Source organism: Hibiscus syriacus, unplaced genomic scaffold (assembly GCF_006381635.1).
Source record: "Hibiscus syriacus cultivar Baekdansim isolate YM2019G1 unplaced genomic scaffold, ASM638163v2 tig00110226_pilon, whole genome shotgun sequence".
Taxonomy (NCBI): domain Eukaryota; kingdom Viridiplantae; phylum Streptophyta; class Magnoliopsida; order Malvales; family Malvaceae; genus Hibiscus; species Hibiscus syriacus.
In genome coordinates, this window is record NW_024062637.1 from 577,869 (window position 1) to 598,504 (window position 20,636).

General features: G+C 34.2%; 2 protein-coding genes across 2 annotated transcripts; one reads left to right on the top strand and one right to left on the bottom strand.

Moving 5' to 3' along the window:
- Nucleotides 1–3,144: 3,144 nt before the first annotated feature.
- On the top strand, nucleotides 3,145–4,423 carry LOC120114464 (expansin-like B1). The gene is made up of 5 exons (XM_039135369.1): nucleotides 3,145–3,325; nucleotides 3,417–3,523; nucleotides 3,661–3,842; nucleotides 3,955–4,087; nucleotides 4,172–4,423. The coding sequence occupies exons 1-5, from the start codon at nucleotides 3,202–3,204 to the stop codon at nucleotides 4,373–4,375; spliced, it is 750 nt and encodes a 249-aa protein (XP_038991300.1). The 5' UTR covers nucleotides 3,145–3,201; the 3' UTR covers nucleotides 4,376–4,423.
- A 723-nt stretch (nucleotides 4,424–5,146) lies between these two features.
- On the bottom strand, nucleotides 5,147–8,186 carry LOC120114479 (pentatricopeptide repeat-containing protein At1g32415, mitochondrial-like). The gene has a single exon (XM_039135376.1). It carries the CDS (start codon nucleotides 8,178–8,180, stop codon nucleotides 5,937–5,939), a length of 2,244 nt encoding a protein of 747 aa, XP_038991307.1. The 5' UTR covers nucleotides 8,181–8,186; the 3' UTR covers nucleotides 5,147–5,936.
- Nucleotides 8,187–20,636: the final 12,450 nt, after the last annotated feature.

Sequence of the window (20,636 nt, forward strand, 5' to 3'; positions counted from 1 at the left end):
TTAGAGTATGAACTGCTCTAAAATGAATGAATAAATGAAATGCATAACGGTGCATTATCGACATGAAAGGATGCCATAAATGAAATGCATAACGGTGCATTATCGGCATGAAAGGATGACATAAATGAAATGCATAATGGTGCATATTCGACATGAAAGGATGTCATAAATGAAAATGCATAATGGTGCATTATAAGCATGAAAGGATGCTATAAATGAAAATGCATAATGGTGCATTATAAGCATGAAAGGATACTATAAATGAAAATAAAGGATAATTAATAAAGAGATAATGGGAAAAAAATATAAAGAAAGATATGTATGTTAGGCATACTAAGAATAATTACGATAATTGTGTGAATGAAAATCTGTTTAACTGTCTAATTACGGGTTAAGGGTGTTACAAAACACCTTTGTTCATTAGAGCTATTTAGCGCCTGGATGGTCTCTTCTTCATGAAAGTACGGATTTGCAACAATTTTATCTGTTGGCTTTGTCCCACCTGCCTCACAACCTTGCTAGCAGCAGCTCAAGATAGAGTAAACCGGCCTGGTGTGATAAAGATAAACATCGATGGTTCTTGTCCGGGAAGTCCTCCTATTCCGGCTTTGGGAGTGATTGTTCGTGACACTAATGGCTTGGTCCTCTTCGGTTTTGGTCGCCCCGTACCTTTCTCGAATGACACAGCCATTGTTGAAGCCCATTCATTAGTGGCAGGCATACGCTGTGCTTCAGTGTTGCCGAATGGAGATATTATTATGGAAAGTGATTTAAGAAACCTGGTTGCTCAACTCCTATCACAATATAATGATCTTTCCATGGTCAGCTTTCATCTTGTAGCTGCCCGTGAACTTCTGGCGTCTCACCCTCACATCAAGGTTTGTTATGTTCGACCGTCGGCCGACCAAGTTGTGCACTCTTTGGCTCATTGGGGCTCTTCAACACAACATGATCTTTATTTTGATTCCGATTGCCCTAGTTTTCTTACTGATTTTGTATTGAACGACGCTATTAAGGCTTAATCTATGCTTGGCTTCGTTGAAAAACAGGTTTAGTAGTCGAGTGATTAGTAAAATAAATTTGAAAAGTTTTGTACTATAATTTCAAACTTTTATAGTTTAGTAACTAAAATGAAAATACGACAGAAGTGTAATGACTAAAAATGTGATTTATCAAAATATTTAATATATTTCATATATATATGTTATTGTCTTTAAATTTAGGGTAAACTGCGCATACTTAAACTATAAGTTTTGGTTCATTTTAGTACTTAAAATTTTATTTTTTTCATAACCGTTCCTAAAGTTTAGGTTTTATTTTATTTTAGTATCTGTCGTTAAAAACTTTACTTTTTGTTTCATTTTAGTATCCTATTCAAAATTTAACGTTAAGTATTAAAAAAGATTGAAATTTTAGGTACTAAAAATGACCAAAATTGATAGTTTAGATAATAAACGCGTTAAGTTTTTAACGGCGGACACTAAAATGAAATAAAAAATAAACTTAGGTATGATTTTGAAAACTATAAAAAATTAGGTACTAAAACGGACCAAAGTGATAGTTTAGGTACTAAATGTTTAGTTTACCCTTAAATTTAAACACCGATGGGTAAAGTACGGCTTTACCCAATATTGAGACCAAGCCCTGCACAGTTGAGTTGATTTTTTGTTGTGCGGATTGATTTGCATGGTTTCGATACACCATTCGAAAGCAGAAATGGAGGAATTTGAATTGATCATCTTTTCTGGAGATGCCTTATGATTGTCCCTTAATCTCCTGCCTTATATCTGCTTTGTTAATGCGTATTGCCTTCTTATATGAACTTTGCGCGGTGCTTTGCAAAAGGTTAATTTGATTGAATGATCATTTTTAATTATAAATACAACAATTAATCCATTAAATTATCGTATTAGACATAAGATTGTTGGACCTTTAAGATATAGGTTCATTTGAACGATGCATGACGGCAACTGCGTCATTGTCTTGAAAGACTTCAGCAAGGCAAGGGTCGTACTATATAATAATACTACAAATAACGTCCAGTAATGAAATAGATAGACGGCAAGCAGGGTTTTCGGAAATGGTTTACATGTCACAGCTGATGTGGTTCAATGGATTCCTTTCACGTCGGTCTATGTTGGAGTGCTTTGTCAGCATCATCCCTTCACCTTTTTCCTCTTTTACTAATACACAATTCTTTCTTCTCACCTGCTTTGGAAGACGACCCTTTCATAGTTTCAGCAACACGCCGTGAGACAAACGTAGAGGGAAGGATGGGGTATGTCCCTTGCAGCTTCCGTTCCCTTTCAAGAAATCACACCCAATGTGGGTCACTACTCGAGATAGTCATGGTTCGAATTAGAGTTTTGACCCATCCGAACCTGACTCGAAAATTATCTCTTTCTGTATGTATCTAACTCGACCTAAGTTTAAGAAATCCCCACTATACCCAAAACTCGACCCGACTTTTTATATCAAAATTTATCCTTGATCTGAATTCATATTTTTAAAAAGAAAAACCAACTCAATCGAATCATATCATATAGGTTCAAAACCCATTGGATTTGGATAAAATGCCCATCCCTAGCCAATGTTAAAACCAACACAAAAACAATGACTATAACAGCTATAGGCTTCTTAAAGTAGTGGAAAACCACCAAACTCTCATCTTGTTAATTACCTTATAGCTCCATTCCATATTCTCCTTCAAAACACTTAAGCTATCTTTTCAACTTTCAAGTTTCAACCCCCATCCCCATGTTGCTTGTTAGGTAAGTAATGGTCAAATAGCTTGCATATTCAAATTAGAAAATCCACCTTAGTCTTATACATAAATATTTTCTTTGATGTGAATGGGAATATTTAGGGTATCATTTCGTAGAGTGCAACCTGAACGAAATCTTCATCATAAATGATGTATACGTATATACTAGTATATTTCACACTATAATTAAGTCTAGCTGCATGATTATCGTATAAATGCTTGTAAGAGATTACATAACAAGTACTTAATACAATCCTAACAGAATTCAACTTAATATAATTATTTTACAGAATGACAAAGTTGGCAAGGCTTACCAAACCACTATATTTTGGCTGCTTTCTTCACCTATAAATACCAGCTGGACACCCCATTGTTCATGCACTACAACCTTGTCTTTTTTTGCCTTTTCAATACAATCTTTGCTCATTGAATCCTCCATGGCTCTCTCTCTTCGTTACCTTTTGATCCTTTTAGCAACTTTGTTTCTCACGACAGAGGCGTCGAATTTCATCCATTCTCGAGCAGCTTACTACCCCAACTCCGACGAACATGGAACAGATGGTAAGGGGATACAGGGAAAGCATACCTTGTATTGTGTTTATGTGCGATACAAACATATAAATGCTCATAGGTTTTGTTTACTGAATTGCAGTGGGTGCATGCGGTTTTGGTTCTTTTGGAGCAACGATAAACGGTGGAGATGTATCAGCAGCATCTGATCTCTACCGTAACGGTGTTGGCTGTGGTGATTGCTACCAGGTATTAAAGAAAGATGCGCCTGCACATGTCATGAAATATAGCATAGATTCCCTTTCATACGCTTAAACAATACCTAACCTGCTCTTCTAATATGAGACTTCCACTTAACATTGCCTATTCTTTCTCCTATATAACAGGTGAGGTGCACCAACAGCCATTACTGCTCAGACAAAGGTGTTACTGCAGTTATAACCGATTCAGGCTCAGGCCCCAACACGGACTTTATCCTTACCAGACGAGCCTTTGGTAGGATGGCTCAGACAAAAGATGCAGCCGCATCTCTATTAGCTTTCGGAGTTGTTGACATCGAATATAGGCGGTAAGACATCTCTATATTGAGGAACACGAATAAAGTAGTTTCTCAAGAACCTATAACCCATATAAACAAAATCATGAATCTCTCACCAATTTCCTACACTCTATTTGTCCAGCGTTTCATGCAGCTACCCCAACAAAAATATTACTATCAAGATCGATGAGAACAGCAACTACCCTTATTATTTAGCATTTGCTCTATGGTATCAACAAGGGGATAAAGATATCACAGCTGTGCAGCTATGTGAAGTAATATGCTCTTTCTGACCATAACTTTCTGTTTAATCGAGCGAATAGAATACTTACAAAATGGGGTACTTTTAATGCCTGCAGACTCAGAACTTTGTGTGCAAGCTCTTGGATAGAAGTTATGGAGCAGTATGGACAACCACTTCGCCACCAAGCGGTCCATTGTCTTTAAGGATGTTATTGAGCGGAGAGGACGGAGACGAGTCATGGATTGTTCCTGTTAATAACATACCAGAAAATTGGAAAGCTGGAGAGACATATGACACAGGAGTTCAAGTTGATGTCTAGCTATGTGCGCCATAGTCATTCATTTCTTCATTTTAGCAAGACAACTAAAAGAACAAGTTTCTATGTTTCTTCAAATATGTTCTGTCATTATGTTTATTTGAATAGTATATATCTTATTATTTTGTGTCAATGAAGGGATGAAAAATTTAAGTAAGAATTTTTTAATGTAATCTTTGACTAATGAAAAATTATGTTTCTTAATAAAATTTCTGCAAGCAGTCATCGTAGAAAACATCACAATCCAAATAGTCAAGGGATAGACCTTGTTCTTCTATGTCGAAACATATTTTTTTTCATGTTTTGCTGTTATTCTTCCATCTCCGCCTTTTCCGATTTTATCCACAGTATTTTATTAGTCGACTAAGCCAAAGAAATTTCATAATCTCCATGGCAGTTTTACATACCTTGTTTGTGCAGCAGCAAGCAAAATCCTACATCCCTTTTAACAAAGATGACCTGGTAATCGTCGGCATAATGCTTCCTATTATTAGTTTCCAGTAGCTAAGGTACGAATAAATCTAGTTAATATCAATAGTTATACCATGATGATATTTTCAGAAGTACAAAAACAAATCATCTCACAATAAATTGTCAAAAATCCTTGGCTGAAAAGCAGTCATCATAGAATGAGAATCTGACCGAAGCATAAACACAAACCTAAAGTATAAACTTAATCTTAACAAAAAGAGCACAAAATATGAACTTAAATCTTCACAAAAAGAAAAATGAATAAATTTTGAGCGATGTTTACAGAATGTGGCTATCGTTCACCATGCTGTTTCCCAAAGACATTTTCTCTGGAACCTTTTTTTGGCTATAAGTTTCTGTCTGTTCGATTTTCCATTTACTGATCATTCCTAAAACACCAATAGAATCTCATTTCCACCAACATATGGTATGTCGTGGATCATACAGATTCATTGAGGCACTTGTTTCTGGCAATCCCCTGTCCTTGACAAATTTTCTAATGTTCTTTACTTCACCCCACTTCCCTTTCAGAGAATATATTGGGAAAAAAACAATACATAGGGCCCAACATCCATATGTTCCAAACCAATTACTCGCTAGGCTAGAATCTCCCCAAGCACTAAATTACTACAAGCAGAAAGCAGAGCTCTCCAAAGGGCAGATCCTGCCTCTGCAGGCATCTTATTCTTAAGCTCGTCTGAATGTAACTAAATGTTCCATCGAACGATTCCATCTAATTCAATAAACATGCAACCAAAGTGCTCCACTTTAGCACCGCCAATCCTCAAAATCCTTTCCCCCATCATCCACCGCCCATAACCCATACCTACTGCAGATAAATAACTCGAAGGCTTTCCCAACATGTCATGCGTCCCATTTCCCATGATCATGGAATTCCATGACACCACATTTTTTTACAGGCATGTTGTCAAAGAACATTGCTACCAACACCCATAGCCCCACATTTTGTATGCATCGTCAAAAAAGCAGTTGAAAGTAACATATCACATTTGATCTTGTTATTTTCATCAAAAGAATGAATCCCCAAGCCCTTATAAGGCCTCCTCAAATTCACACATCCTATCAGAAAACATTAAAGCCTGAATGGTATATTTCTTTTGTATGATTTATCAGAAATCCCAAATAAAAGTGATAAAACTTCATCAGCTTGTGGATGAAGTTTATCTCCAGACTTGAACACATGAACTCTCCCATTCAGCTGTATCCAACTACACCCCGGGACTTTCCTTACTCCTTTCAACCCCATTTCTTTTCTCAATTTTTGCTCTGCCATGTGAAGACCTCTTGCTGCATAAATATTGCAGAGAGCCACATGGGCAGGTGAGTTCTTTGGGTCCAGCTCAAGCACTTTCGAGGCAGCATGTTTAGCAATCTCAGCACCTGTTTCACTAAACCCACATACGCCGAGTAGTGCCCCCCAAATAGCACAATCTGGTTCAAAAGGTAGACTCCTGACAAACTCTTCCGCTTCCTCTACTCTTCCTGCTCTGCCCAAAAGATTGACTATAGAAACACAATGCTCCAAACCAGGCTTAATTCGATAAATATCCCTCATCGATTTAAATAGTTCCAATGCTTTACTGATAAGGCCTACATGACTACAGGCTGATAGGACACCCAAAAAAGTAACAGAATTTGGGTGACTTCCAGATTCCAGCATCGCTTCAAAAATCTTTATAGTTTCCTTTGCTAGTCCATGATGAGAAAACCCCATGATCATTGAATTCCATGAAATCAGATCCCGAGATGCCATAGTTGAGAATATATTATATGCATCGTCTATTAGCCCACATTTTGCATACATGGAGATAAGGGAATTCTCCAGAATCAAATCAAATTCATATTGTGTTTTCACAAGAATGCAATGGAGTTGTCTCCCCAGATCAAGATTTGCTGTTGCTCCAGCAGCTCCAAAAAGAACAGAATATGTAGCCGTCAAAGGCAAAAAACCTTGCGCCCAAATCTCCGAAAATAAAGAGCTAGCTTCTATAAAAAGTTCGTTTTGGACATAGCCAGATATCATTGCCGTCCATGCAACTGCATCCTTTTCTGGCATGTTATTAAAAAGATAACAAGCCTGAGAAACTTGTCCAGTGCTCAAATAGCCATCAACCATTGAAGTCCATGAAATCTTATCTCTAATAGGTAATATATCAAACACATATTGAGCCTTTTCCAACTGTCCAATACGAACATAACCAGTGATCATAGCATTATAAGATTGAACTGAAGAGTTATTCAAGTTCTTTTTAAATATATAATATGCAAAGTCCATGGTACCGAATACTGAATACATCTGAATGAGGCTCCTAGATAACCTGCCATCATAATCATCAGACTCCAATCCAGCAACAATGACTTGAGCATGCAACTGCTTGCCAAGACAAGGAAATTCCATACCAGCACAAGCATAAGCAAGCGATACAAAAGTCTCAGTATTTGGTCTTATTTCATAGTTAGTCATTTCTAGAAAAAGCAACAGGGCTTCTTCAGAGAAACCATTCCAAGTAAACCCTCCAATCATGGCTGTCCAAGAAACAATATTCCTCTCAGGCATTCTACAAAACAAACAATACCCTTCATTAACTTCACCGGCTCTACAATAACCTGCTATCATACTAGTCCAAGTAACCACATTCTTTTCCTCCATCTCCTCAAACAATTCTCTAGCTTCTTTCATTCTACAGTTCCCAGCATATCCAGAAATCATAGTGTTCAATGAAATTATATTACGGCCTGGCATTGCATCAAACATTGACCTTGCTTCCTCCAAATCCCCATTCTTAATCAGCCCACTAATCATACAATTCCATGACACAACATTCTTTTCTGGCATGTCATTGAAAAATCTCTTTCCCTCACAAACTCGACCACTTTCCAACAACCCACACAACATCGAAGTCCACGAAACCACATTCCTCTCGGGCATTTCCTCGAAAAAACTTGTCGCTTCACCAATCCTCCCACACTGTATAAAACCCGACAACATGGCATTATAACTGACAATGTTCCTCGAAGGCATAATTTCAAACAGCAATTTGCCTTCATTAACAAAACCATTTCTTGAGAACTTTGAAATGAGAGAAGTTAAGTGAATAACGCGGCCATGGTTGCTTCTTTGAGGCATTCTGTCAAGCAGGTTACGAGCTTCTTGAATACGGTGATTGGATAGTAAATAAAAGAGTTGGGAATCATTGAACGTGAGCTTTGAGCGATGGGTAATTGAGAAAACAGGTTGCGATTCAAAGGAACGAACATGGAGGAGACCATAGCGTATAAGAGAAAGTGAGGTTTTTGACAAACAGACGCCGCGCATTCGCCCTTATTTGGGAAGCAGCTGTGTTGTTTTAGCATGAGAAGCAGCTGTTATGACTTAAAAGGACAATTTAAAACTATAAATATATCACCTTAAAACATAAAACTATAAATCTATCTACTTAAACATAAAAGAAAAAAAAACATAAATATAACATTACATTTAAAATCACATGTGTGCATAAAAAATCAATGTTACAGATTCTTACAAACTTCGATTTTTTTTTATATAAATAAGCTTATTTCTGAAATTTTAGTGGCCTTCGGCGAACTAAAAAATTAAGTCTCTAATCAGAAACTTAAAAGGTAAACTACGCCAATCATCACTAATGTTTGGGTAAGTGTTCGTTTTCACCACTAATGTTTAAAAAAGTCATAAATCGATCACTAACGTTATCGTTTGTTACAAAATGGTCGTTCGACGATAACAACCATTAATAGGTGTGACGAAAAATACAATTATACCGTTAAATGCTGACTTTGGGTGTTGACTGGCACGATGGAGAACCTTTGAGATCCATTTGATCGACACTTGAACTAATATTGTAATAATATATTGAAAATAATAAATATTTATTGAATCTTTAATTAATAAAAAAATTAAATGGGGAAATATATGGTTTAATAAAACGAAAATATGTAATTCTAAGCTTAAACAAAACTTTTCTTCTTCCATTTCTCTGAGAAAAAATCAATGTAAGAGAAAAGTGAATGAAGAAAACTTAGGGTTTGTAGTGAAGAGAGAAGAGGGAAATCGTGAGAAAAAATTAGGGTTTATAGTGAAGAGAAAAGAGAAATCTTGAGGAAAAATATGAGTTTGAAGCAAAGATGGTGCTTAACTGGAGGCTACGACAAAAGGGGAACATTGTCATGCTTTACGGTAAGCTTCATTTGAGTTTAGGAGAAAAGGTGAAAACCTAAGTTTTCTGACAGAAAATTGATTGAGTTTTTTTATAGAAAATATGTTTGGGGTTTTTCTTTCATATTTATGAATTTTCTTGATACTTATAATTTAGATTTTTTGAGTTTGAAAGAAAATGTCAAAACCTTTGGATTTATGCTCTGTTAATTGTATGGTACCATGTTGATGTAAAGTTAGGATATGGTCTCATGTCTTTATGAGTGATATGTTTTGATAAGCATATGTGATTTGTTGTGATATATTACTGTAAACTTTTCTTGATATGTTGCTGAAAAGGTCAAAACCATTGTAAAGTTTGAGAAAATATGTATGCTTTTTTGTACTGTCATGTTATGATAAGTATACGTGATATGCTACTGATAATTTTTTATATATTGTAATATGTTGACTTTATGAGTGATATGTTTTGATATGGTCACATTTTAACATCCCAATATCGGGGTTAGTGACTTAAATGAGAGTTTTTGGGAATTGGGTTATCAATTTAGGAAAAATTGAAAAGTTCAAGGATTTTAAGTGAAATATTCTGGTATTGGATTAATTAATAAGGAAGGAAATAATGAAGGGATAGGTGGTCTTTTCATTTTAAATATATTTATCTCTTATTAAATAGAAAAGCATGTGGGGTAAGGGTGTATCTGGAAGCTTATTTTCTTTTCTTCTTCCCCTTCTACTTCTCCCCATAAGCCTCAGTTAAAGGTGAGTTTAATTTCAGCTATTTAATTCTTGGATTTATAAGTTGGTTTTGATTCTTTGTGTGCTATATAAGCTTAAGGAAATCCTATATAAGCTTAAAACATTAAGTAGAAAGAATTAGAAAGGAAATTTTGTTGAGGGTTTAGGAATGAATTTTTTATATAAAGAGCTTTTTGAAGTTTTATTGATGAATTTGACTTGTCATTGGAAGGATTAAGAAGTTTAAAGCATTATAAATGAATTTAGAACACGTGGAAAGTTTGATGAAATTCTTTGATTCAAGAGTTATAGTGAGATATTGAAGATAATGGAGTGTTATAGTGTTTAAAGAGGGTTTATATATGTATGGATAAGTTTAAGGGCATGAGGAGAGGTAAATAATTAGAGTTTGGGGTAAGTGTTGGAGATTTTCGGGCTAAGAAGAAATTTTTGGGTGAGTGGTATCGATACTACAAGGCAATTTATGAGGAACTGATACATGGGGTATCGATACATGTATGAACAATATCAATACCATATGGAGGAGGTATCGATATCAGGGAACATCAAAGCTAATTTTTGTATCGGTATCGGGGTAGGGTATTAGTATCATATCATAGAGGTATCGATATTGTGAGGATAGTACCAATACCACTTAAGTTGGAAAGTTAAATTGGAGTTTTATTTAGTTTGTATTGATATGAATAGTATTAAGTAATTCAAATCTTAATATTCATTAAATTTCATATTCGTGTAGATATCGATCAAAATCAAAGTTTAGATAGGCTGTCAGAGTAAGATTCACGAGAGAGAACAAGAGTTTGGTATTGACAAGTAACCAAGGTGAGTACATGATATTAAGTGTAACTAGATTATGGAATTAAGAGTTGCGATGAGTCTAATTCTGATACTAGATTATATGAGTACTCAAATATAAGCATGTAGTGATATGATGTTTAGAGATATATGAGTACATGCATATGTCTAGATGTAAGTACATCTATATGTGTGTGATTTATGTGAATACATATATGTGTGTGTTAAACCATGTGACAAGAAATTATGTGAATATATGAAAAATGAAATGAGCTAAATAATATGGATTTATGTGACCATGTGAAATTAGATGAGCTATGCAATCGTAAAGTATGTGAATGCATGTCTATAAGATAAGCCAAGAGATATGTGATTAAGTGATTAATAGATATAAGCCATGATATATGTGACATATGAATCATATGGAAGTGATCTATGTGTAAGTGAACTAAGTGACTATGTGAATGAATGATAATATAAAGAATAATGCTCATGTTACGTGTTATGAGAGCTAGGGGTATAGTTGGCATGCAAAGAGTCGAGGGTTCTTTGTGGTCCTTTGGGACATATATGTTATTCTGTGGAACATATATATGGTTCTTTGGTACACTTATTTGATCCATTGTTTTATGTATATTGTTCTTAAGGAGTGGTCCTTCGGGACATATGTGATATGTGGTCCTTCGGGACATAGTGCTCATTCGGGACAAATTCTAAGTGCCCTTAGTGGGAATTATACGAGTTGTGGTGATAGCATATGTGTACAACCTCTATGTACTCACATACCTTAAGTTCTCAAAAGTATACATGAGCTAATAACAAAATAGACAAATATCTTGTATTTGATATATGTATATGGATATGCTATGTGCAATGAATTACAGAATTTGTATGTGTATTTATTTGTTTAATTTATAAATGATGATTATGAACGTTAGATATAAGGATATATATATATATATATATATACATACATAAAAATACGGACTAATGATAATATTGGTAAGTATGAAAACGATTGTGCATGAGTATGAAAGAATTAGTGTAGGATTTAATATAATATTATTGTGTATAATGCATATGCGTGGTAAATATGTGAAGTTTTTATTATTCATTTATATGTCTCACTAAGTCTATGACTTAGCGTGTGAGTGTTTCACACATAGGATCCGAGAAGTATCAAAGAGAAGGTTGTTAGTAGAAACAACATATCCTCATTGAAGATCAGATCAGAAGAATTGCTATCAATATGTATTTTGTTGTAATATGTATATATATATATATAATGTGACATGTATTTAAAGGATTAAATTGTATAAGCTATGAAAATTTTTGTAAATGTTTTGAGTACTTATATGTAAATTATTTAGTATGTTTTAAATTGAGTTTGAATATTTCTCTATTTGATATAAGAAAATGGTTTGAAAAGTTGATGTGACATGTCAGACTCATATTCTGGTCGAATACGGGTTGGGGTGTTACATTTAATGGTATCATACCTAAGGTTTAGCCAATTCTAGGCTTAAACCGGTGTCAAAAGTGTTTTAAAATGTATACATTCCAACCAAAAAGTGAAAGTTTCTGATCTGATATAGTCATGAATATGTTGTCTTATAATAGATCTATATGGTTATATATTAGATTTATGATCGTGTGAGTTCTCGAAATGAAATGATAAGTGATAGAACTAGAGGTAGTAGTAATTTACCTGCCCTGGCCAGGCAGGGTGAAGAGCGAACACCTCTGTTGAGTTAATCGATCGATGAAATCGGCCAAGAGGGGGGTGAATTGGCAATTGAATTTTTTTGTGGAAGTTTTTGCAGAAAATTGAAAGCAATTGCATAGCAATTTAGAGTGGTTCGACTTTCTCAATAAAAGTCTACATCCACTACCTTAGTTATCCACACTAAGGATTTTCCAACAAATTCACTAATTTGTTCTTTCTTTTGAGGCCAAAGAGATAACCTTACAACTCCCTCAAGAATATACCCCAATTCTTGAGAACACTCTTTCTCAAAGAGAAGATTATAAATTTGCAAACTTACAAGAAAATCCTCACAAGGTAGATTGTTTGCACAATTCTAGAGCAAAGAAAAGAACACTAAAAAATGAATACAATTGAGTACAAGTAGTGTTCTTAAAAGCAAAATGAATATTGAATGAAAAATAGGCTTGAAATGCTCAAATTGGAGGTTTGATGCTTTCTCTTTGATTCTCTCTTGATTCTTGTTGATTGTTGTTTCTTGTTGTTGATCAATGGCTTCTAAGCTTGTTTAAATACACCTTCAAATGATTTTGAACGTTGGGGATGATTAGTGGAGTCAATAGAGTCGTTTAAGTGTGAAAACAATTAATTAAAGCAGTTGAGAGCGTCAGTGCATCGATGCATACCCTAGGTGTGTTGGTGCATCAGTGTAAAATTCAAATATTTTGACCGTTGGACTCTCAGTGCATCGGTGCACTAAGAGTGCATCGATGCATAAAATGCATTCAATGTTTTGAAAAAGCCTGAGTGCATCGATGCATGGTATTGTGCATCGATGCATCAAATGCACTGAGTGCATCGATGCATCAAATGCACTGAGTGCATCGATGCATCAAATGCACTGAGTGCATCGATGCATGGTATGTGCATCGATGCATAAAATGCATTCGATGTTTGAAAAATTAATTGGTGCATCGGTGCATCACTTTGAAAAATTGATTTTAGGTTTTATTTTGGTTCAAAATACTTTATGAAAATTGTTTCAAAAATAGTTTAAGTATAAAACACAATTTTACACATTTAGTAAGGTTTGAATTTGAACTTGAAAGACTTTGAGTAATAATTTGATATTCGATTAATTAAATCGAATATACTTAGAAAATCATTTGTAAAATCTTAAAATTCATTTAAACTTAATTTGTTATACCGAAACACAAAAATGTTTTCAATAATCTCCCCTTTTTTGATATAACAAAACATTTGTGTTATTTTAAGATTTTCTAAAAATTTGAAATCAATTTTGAAAAATTACTCCCCCTTACTATAACACCTTCTCCCTTTTAACACTTAATATTTCTCCCCCTTTTTGTTAAATCAAAAAGATTTAAAAACCGATTTAAACAAGGTTTTGAAAAAATAGCCAATTGAGTAAATATATATATATATATATATATATAGCTTAAGCTGCTAAGATCACAATCAAAAGAGAGATTAGCCATTAGTTTCATAAACAATATTCATAATTAAATGTGAAATGGCATAATTGGTCAAAATGAACTAATATGATGCAAAAATTAATATTCATTAAGCTCAAAATAATAAAGATAAAATCAAACCAAATATATATATCAAGTTTAAAAACCACAAAGCATCCAAATTATATCTTCAAACAATCCAAATAAAAACAATAATCCCCAAAGTATTCAAAATGTTTTAACAATAAAAGTTCAAAGATGATCCAAAACGAAACAAGGTATACTAGTCCATAGAGGGATCGGGAGGCGAAGGGGGAAATCGGGCTTGCATCTCAAGAGAGAGAGCATCCATGCGTGCAAGCATCTCCCTTTGAAATTCCATCTTTCGAGCTTCCAAAGTGCTAAGCATTGATTTAATGCTTCGTGAGTAGCAGTCAAGTGGGATTCGATGGAAGCATACCGTAGATCAAATGTCTCCAAAAATGAATGAAAATATGGAGGCATTTGATCCTCTTGTAGAGCTAGTTCCGGTGCAGGCTCATAGTATGGAACGTGATCGTCGATATCTTGCATAAGTTGTTGAAACTCATGATCATCGTTAGCAACCGGTGTCGGAGGAGGAGGAGCACGAGAAGAGCTAGGAGCAGCTCGTGAAGAGCTACGGGCATCTCGTGAAGAGCTAGCTCCCGGGGTTTGCTTACCGGGTCAAAATACCCAAAGATCGGTTTCCTCGTCTTGTTTGCAATCCGTTTTCTTCAAGGAAGTAAGATTGATTTGGTTTTGGAGTGGGATAGGATTGTCGAGAGAGACGTCTAGACCAAGTTTGATAAAGAGGTTACTATAAAGACATCCATAAACTAATGTTTCGACATGTTTTGAATGAACAATGTTTATGACATCAACTAGATGACTAAAGATAATGTGGGGTAGATTGATTTTGATTTTATTCTTGAGACAATGCATCCACCACAAATCCCTAATACGAAGAGTGGAGTACCTACCTCCGGATGGTCTAAACCACCAAGAGATCATCAAATGAAGAAAACGATCGTGATGAGATCGTAGAGTACTAACACTAGCATTTGGAACATATGCATAATCTACAGTTTCATTCTCATTATATATCCCATCATCATCTAACCCAAAACGGAAAGCTATAGTCTCGGGGTCAATATTAATATATTGGCCTAAAAGATAAGATCTAATGGCTATAGTTCCACATTGAGTTTCGTTTTGAATACATACCGCATTGGAATAGAAAATGCGGACTAATTGTTGATAGACGATAGGTTTGAGCTGAAAAATTTTATCAAACTTCCAAGCTTTAAGAATCAGAAGGTATTCAAAGTTAATATCTATCATAGCTTGAAGAGAATGAATACGCTCTTCCCAGATTCTATAAGTTTGAAAAGAATTTTTGTACCTAGAGTACAATTCATCTCTACGACGCTCAGGCATGTTAAAACAAGATCCTAATAAAGATGAAGGTGGAGGAGGAATGGGATTAGGAGGTTGGTTTGAACGAGAACGACTCGATGAAGTTCTAGGGCGTTTGGGATTAGACATGGTTTAGGAATCGGAAAAAGGAATAAAACCTGTAATTTGAAACACATGTATGCAATTTAATCAATCCCAAAACTCAATTGAGTCCTCAATAATTCAAGGTTCGCTAAATCAAATCCTAATGGGCAAGGTTTTGAAAACTATTTGAAAATAATCATAATATGTATAGTTTTCATGAAAACAACTTAATTAAATCAAAAAAACATCAAATTTTAAAATTAAATTCAGATTTTCGATATAATAATTTTTTTCTTCGAAAAATTAAAAAAAAATCTTTGAAAATTTGTTAGTTTTTGATGAAATTAGTTATGAAAACTAGTTTGTAATCATCAAACATTCAATTCCCGATATAATGTTCATCCTAGAACTAATTAAAACTAGTCCTAAGATCAAAAATCAATAAAATAGAAGTTTTTGAAATATTACCTTGAAAATTTCGGATTTGAGAGGAATGTGATGTTGTTTTGCATGATTTGATGATTAAAGTAGGATTAGGAGTTGAAAAGTTCGAAGATTCCGAAAAAATTATATTGATTTCGATCAAAAGGAGGATTTAGAGAGTGAGAGGGGCATATGGCTAATGAGGATATAGTTTTAGGGTTTGAAACAAATGAGAAAATAAGCCTTTTAAACCCAAAACCCGACGGATGCATCGATGCATGACCTCGTGCATCGATGCACATTCAAGGCGTGCATCGGTGCATCAACATGATGAATCGATGCACATTCAAAGGGATGCATCGATGCATGAAGCACAAAAATGTCAAAAATCTGTTTCAAACACTTGAAATGCTAAATTAATTAGCTCTAGTGGTATTGGCAACTCATATATTGAAAATTAATCATGTTCAATCAATCAAATTAATCCTTAAGCTTCATTTGAACATAAAATTAATTTTCTCTAAAGAACATAAACTCCCCCTAACTAATAGCAATGAATGCAATAAAAAATTATCATTATATGCATTTTTCATTTTTTTTAAATGCTAAAATCATTTTAAACACTAAGTGAAGATAGGTCAGTTAAACCTAATTCTCTCCTAAGTGTCCAAAATCTTTCTTTGTCTAAAGGTTTTGTAAAGATATCCGCTAATTAGTGCAAAGTATCAACAAATTCTAGAACTACATCTTCCTTAGCGACATGGTCTCTAATGAAGTGATGTATAATTTCAATATGCTTAGTTCTAGAGTGTTGGATGAGATTTTTAGTGAGACAAATATCACTAGTATTGTCACACTTGATAGGAATGGTACCTACTTCAATTCCATAATCAAAAAGTTGTTGTTTCATCCATAAAACTTGTGCATAACAACTACAGGCTGAAATATATTCCGCTTCAGTGGTAGATAATGCGACACAATTTTGTTTCTTTGAAAACCAAGAAATCAACATATTTCCAAGGAATTGGCAAGTACCAGAGGTGATTTTCCTATCTAATTTGCATCCTCCATAATTGGCATCAGAGAATGCATGCAATCTAAAGCTAGAGTCTCTAGGATACTAAAGTCCTAAACTAGAAGTGTCCTTAAGGTATCTAAAGATCCTCTTAACAGCTAGTAAATGTGATTCCTTAGGGCATGATTGAAATCTAGCACATAAGCAAACACTAAACATAATTTCCGGTCTACTTGCAGTTAGATAAAGCAAAGAACCAATCATTGACCTATATAATTTAACATCCACACATTTACCTCCTTCATCTATGTCAAGTTTTTTCGATGAGCTCATTGGAGTGTTATGTGGCTTCCCATTTTCCAGTCCAAACTTCTTGAGCATATCTTTAACATACTTAGCTTGATTGATGAAGATGCCATCTTTTCTTTGCTTGATTTGGAGTCCCAAGAAAAATGAGAGCTCCCCCATCATGCTCATCTCGAATTCACTTTGCATTAGCTTAGAAAATTCTTGGCAAAGAACATCATTAGTAGAACCAAATATTATATCATCAACATAAATTTGAACTGCTAATAAATCTTTACATTTATGCTTTAAAAACAATGTAGTGTCAACCTTCCCTTTTGAAAAACATTTTTCAATTAAAAAATTTGACAATCTTTCATACCAAGCTCTAGGAGCTTGTTTTAAACCATAAAGTTCTTTTGTCAATTTAAGAACATGATTTGGAAATTTTAAATCTTCAAAACCTGGAGGTTGTTCCACATACACTTCTTCCTTTATAAAACCATTTAAAAATGCACTTTTAACATCCATTTGATATAATTTAAATTCATGAAAACATGCAAATGCTAATAACATTCTAATTGCTTCCATCCTAGCTATGGGAGCGTATGTTTCATCATAATCTATGCCTTCTTCTTGAGTATAGCCTTGAGCAACAAGTCTAGCCTTGTTTCTCACTATATTACCACTTTCATCAAGCTTATTCCTAAACACCCATCTAGTACCGACAGTAGATTTATACTAGGCCTTTCAACTAATGTTCATACTTTACTTCTCTCAAATTAATTTAACTCTTCTTGCATAGCCATAATCCAATGTTCATCTTTTAATGCTTCTTTAATATTCTTAGGCTCTATGCATGAGATAAATGCAACATAATTACAACTATTTCTAAGAGAAGATCGAGTTGTTAACCCTTTTGATGGATTACCTATAATCTTACCATCCTTGACATAGTTGTACTATCTTGGGTAAGATACTTCCCTTTCTTACATGGTTGGATTCTCGAGAGGATCTTGAGTTTCCTCATCTTTCGTTTCTTCCTTTGATGATGGTTCTCCAACGTCATGTTCACAGTTATTTATATTTATAATACCTACATCATCATTCAAACAAGAATCCTTCCTCGGAAAGGGATTATCATCGAAAACAACATGTATAGACTCTTCTACAACTAAAGTTCTTTTATTAAATACTCGATAAGCTTTAGAATTTAAGGAATAACCCAGAAAAATTCCTTCATCACTTTTAGCATCAAATTTGCCAAGATTGTCTTTAACGTTGTTTAAAACAAAACATTTACATCCAAAAGGATTAAAATAACTAATGTTAGGCTTTTTATTTTTGAAATTTTTAGATGGAGTTTTCTTTAAGATTGGCCTAATGATTACTCGATTTATAACATAACAAGCGGTATTTGTGGCTTCCGCCCAAAAATATTTTGGCAAATTATTTTCACAGAGCATGGTTCTAGCCATTTCTTCTAAATTTCAATTTTTCCTCTCAACAACTCCATTTTGTTGAGGGGTTCTAGGTGCTGAAAAATTATGACTAATACAATTAGAATTACAAAAATCAGTAAATCCAAGATTTTCAAATTCAGTTCCATGATCACTCCTAACACTAGTTATAGAGTAACCTTTTTTGTTTTGGATTACTTTTGAAAACGTGATGAATTTTTCTAATGCTTCATCTTTAGTAATTAAGAATAGAACCCAAGTATATCTAGAATAGTCATCTACCAAGACAAATGCATATTGTTTTCCACCCAAGCTAGTAATTCTAATTGGCCCAAAAAGATCTATATGGATCAATTGTAATACTCTACTAGTTGAAACATCATTAATGGATTTAAAAGAAATTCGCTTTTGTTTTCCTTTAGCACAAGCATCACAGATTTTATCATTATCAAATTTAAGCTTAGGCAACCCTCGAACTAAATTTCCTTGAATTAGCCGTTGCAAAACACTCATACTAGCATGTCCTAGTCTCCTATGCCATAACCAACTATCATGTTCATCCTTAGCAACTAGGCATAAATTAGTCATATCAATAGAGTCTAAATGCACCATGTATATGTTTCCTATTCTATGACCAACAAGCATAATTCGATTAGATGCAATGTCAATAACTTTACAACCATTAGTTTCAAACATGACATTGAATCCTTTATCACATAATTGACTAATACTCAAGAGATTATGCTTTAATCCATTCACATATAAAATATTTTTAATTTGTATGGAAGAGGTATTACCTATAGTACCTATACCTTCGATGTGACCTTTTGAATTATCACCAAAAGTCACTTCTCCTCCATTTTTGGCGTTAAGCTCTATGAACCAGATTTTATCCCCGGTCATGTGTCTTGAGCATCCACTATCAAGGTACCATGAGTTTGAATTTGATTCCCGTGTCTTGTAGCAATGCTCCTTTTCCTATAAACATAGATTAATTTCTAATTTTTGGTACCCAAATTCTTTTGGGTCCATATTCATTAGTTTTCAAAATCCTAGTCCCCTTAGGTATCCATTTGTGTAGGATATATTTATCTTTAGTAGTAATGAGTCCTTTAGGAACCCATATACTTCTAAAGATTTTTCCTTTAGAGGTTCTTCGGGGACCTCTATGATTGTAGTTTTTAAAATTTTTTCTAATAAAGTTGGATTTTGAATTTTCTCCATTTTCAAAACGTTTTGTTCCATCTTTATCAAAAAAAGTTTTAAGATCGTCAATTTTCTTTTGATGATCATCATTGACCTTTGAAATTAAAATTTGCAAATCCAAATTTTTCTTTTCAAACTCTTCTAGTTTGATTTGCAAATCTTTGATTTTACTCTCAAGATCATTGTTGGTTTTTTATATGAGTTTATTTTCATTTTTCAATTTTGAAACATCATTTTTATATTTTAAAAACAATTTCTCATAATCCGAAGCCAACCCATTATATTCCTCTAATAGCTCATTATAAGATAAATCATCAAATTCAGATGAGTTAGAGGTTACCTTAGAATCTTCCCTGAATGCCATCAACTACAAGTTTGCTACTTCTTGTTCCTCTTTATCAGAACCCTCTTCATCACTCCATGTAGCCACATGAGCCTTGTGCTTATTTTTTGATTGACTTTTTCTCTTCAATTATGGGCAATCATATTTGACATGCCCCGGCTTTTTGCATTCATAGAAAATGATAGGTCTCATCATTTTTCTGAACCGTTTGGCAAACAATGCCATTTTCTCGTCATGGTCATCTTCATTCGAATCACTCTCATCTTTTGTGGATTTGAGCGCAACTCTAATGTTTTTCTTCTTCTCCTTCTCCTTTGGTGTCTCGTCAATCTTATCGAGGTCCACCTCATCTTCAAGCATCATTTCATGAGTGACGAGGGAACCGATTAGCTCTTCAAGAGTTAAGGACTTTAGGTTCTTAGCCTCGATGATTGCAGTCTTCTTGGATTGCCATGATTTTGGAAGTGAGTAAACTAACTTCCTCACAATCTTTTCATTTGGAATGATCTCTCCATATGATTTGAGACCATTGACAATCGTTGAGAATCTATCCGTCATAGCTTTGATATCTTCATTTGGTTTCATCCTGAAATTTTCATAGCTATGTGTTA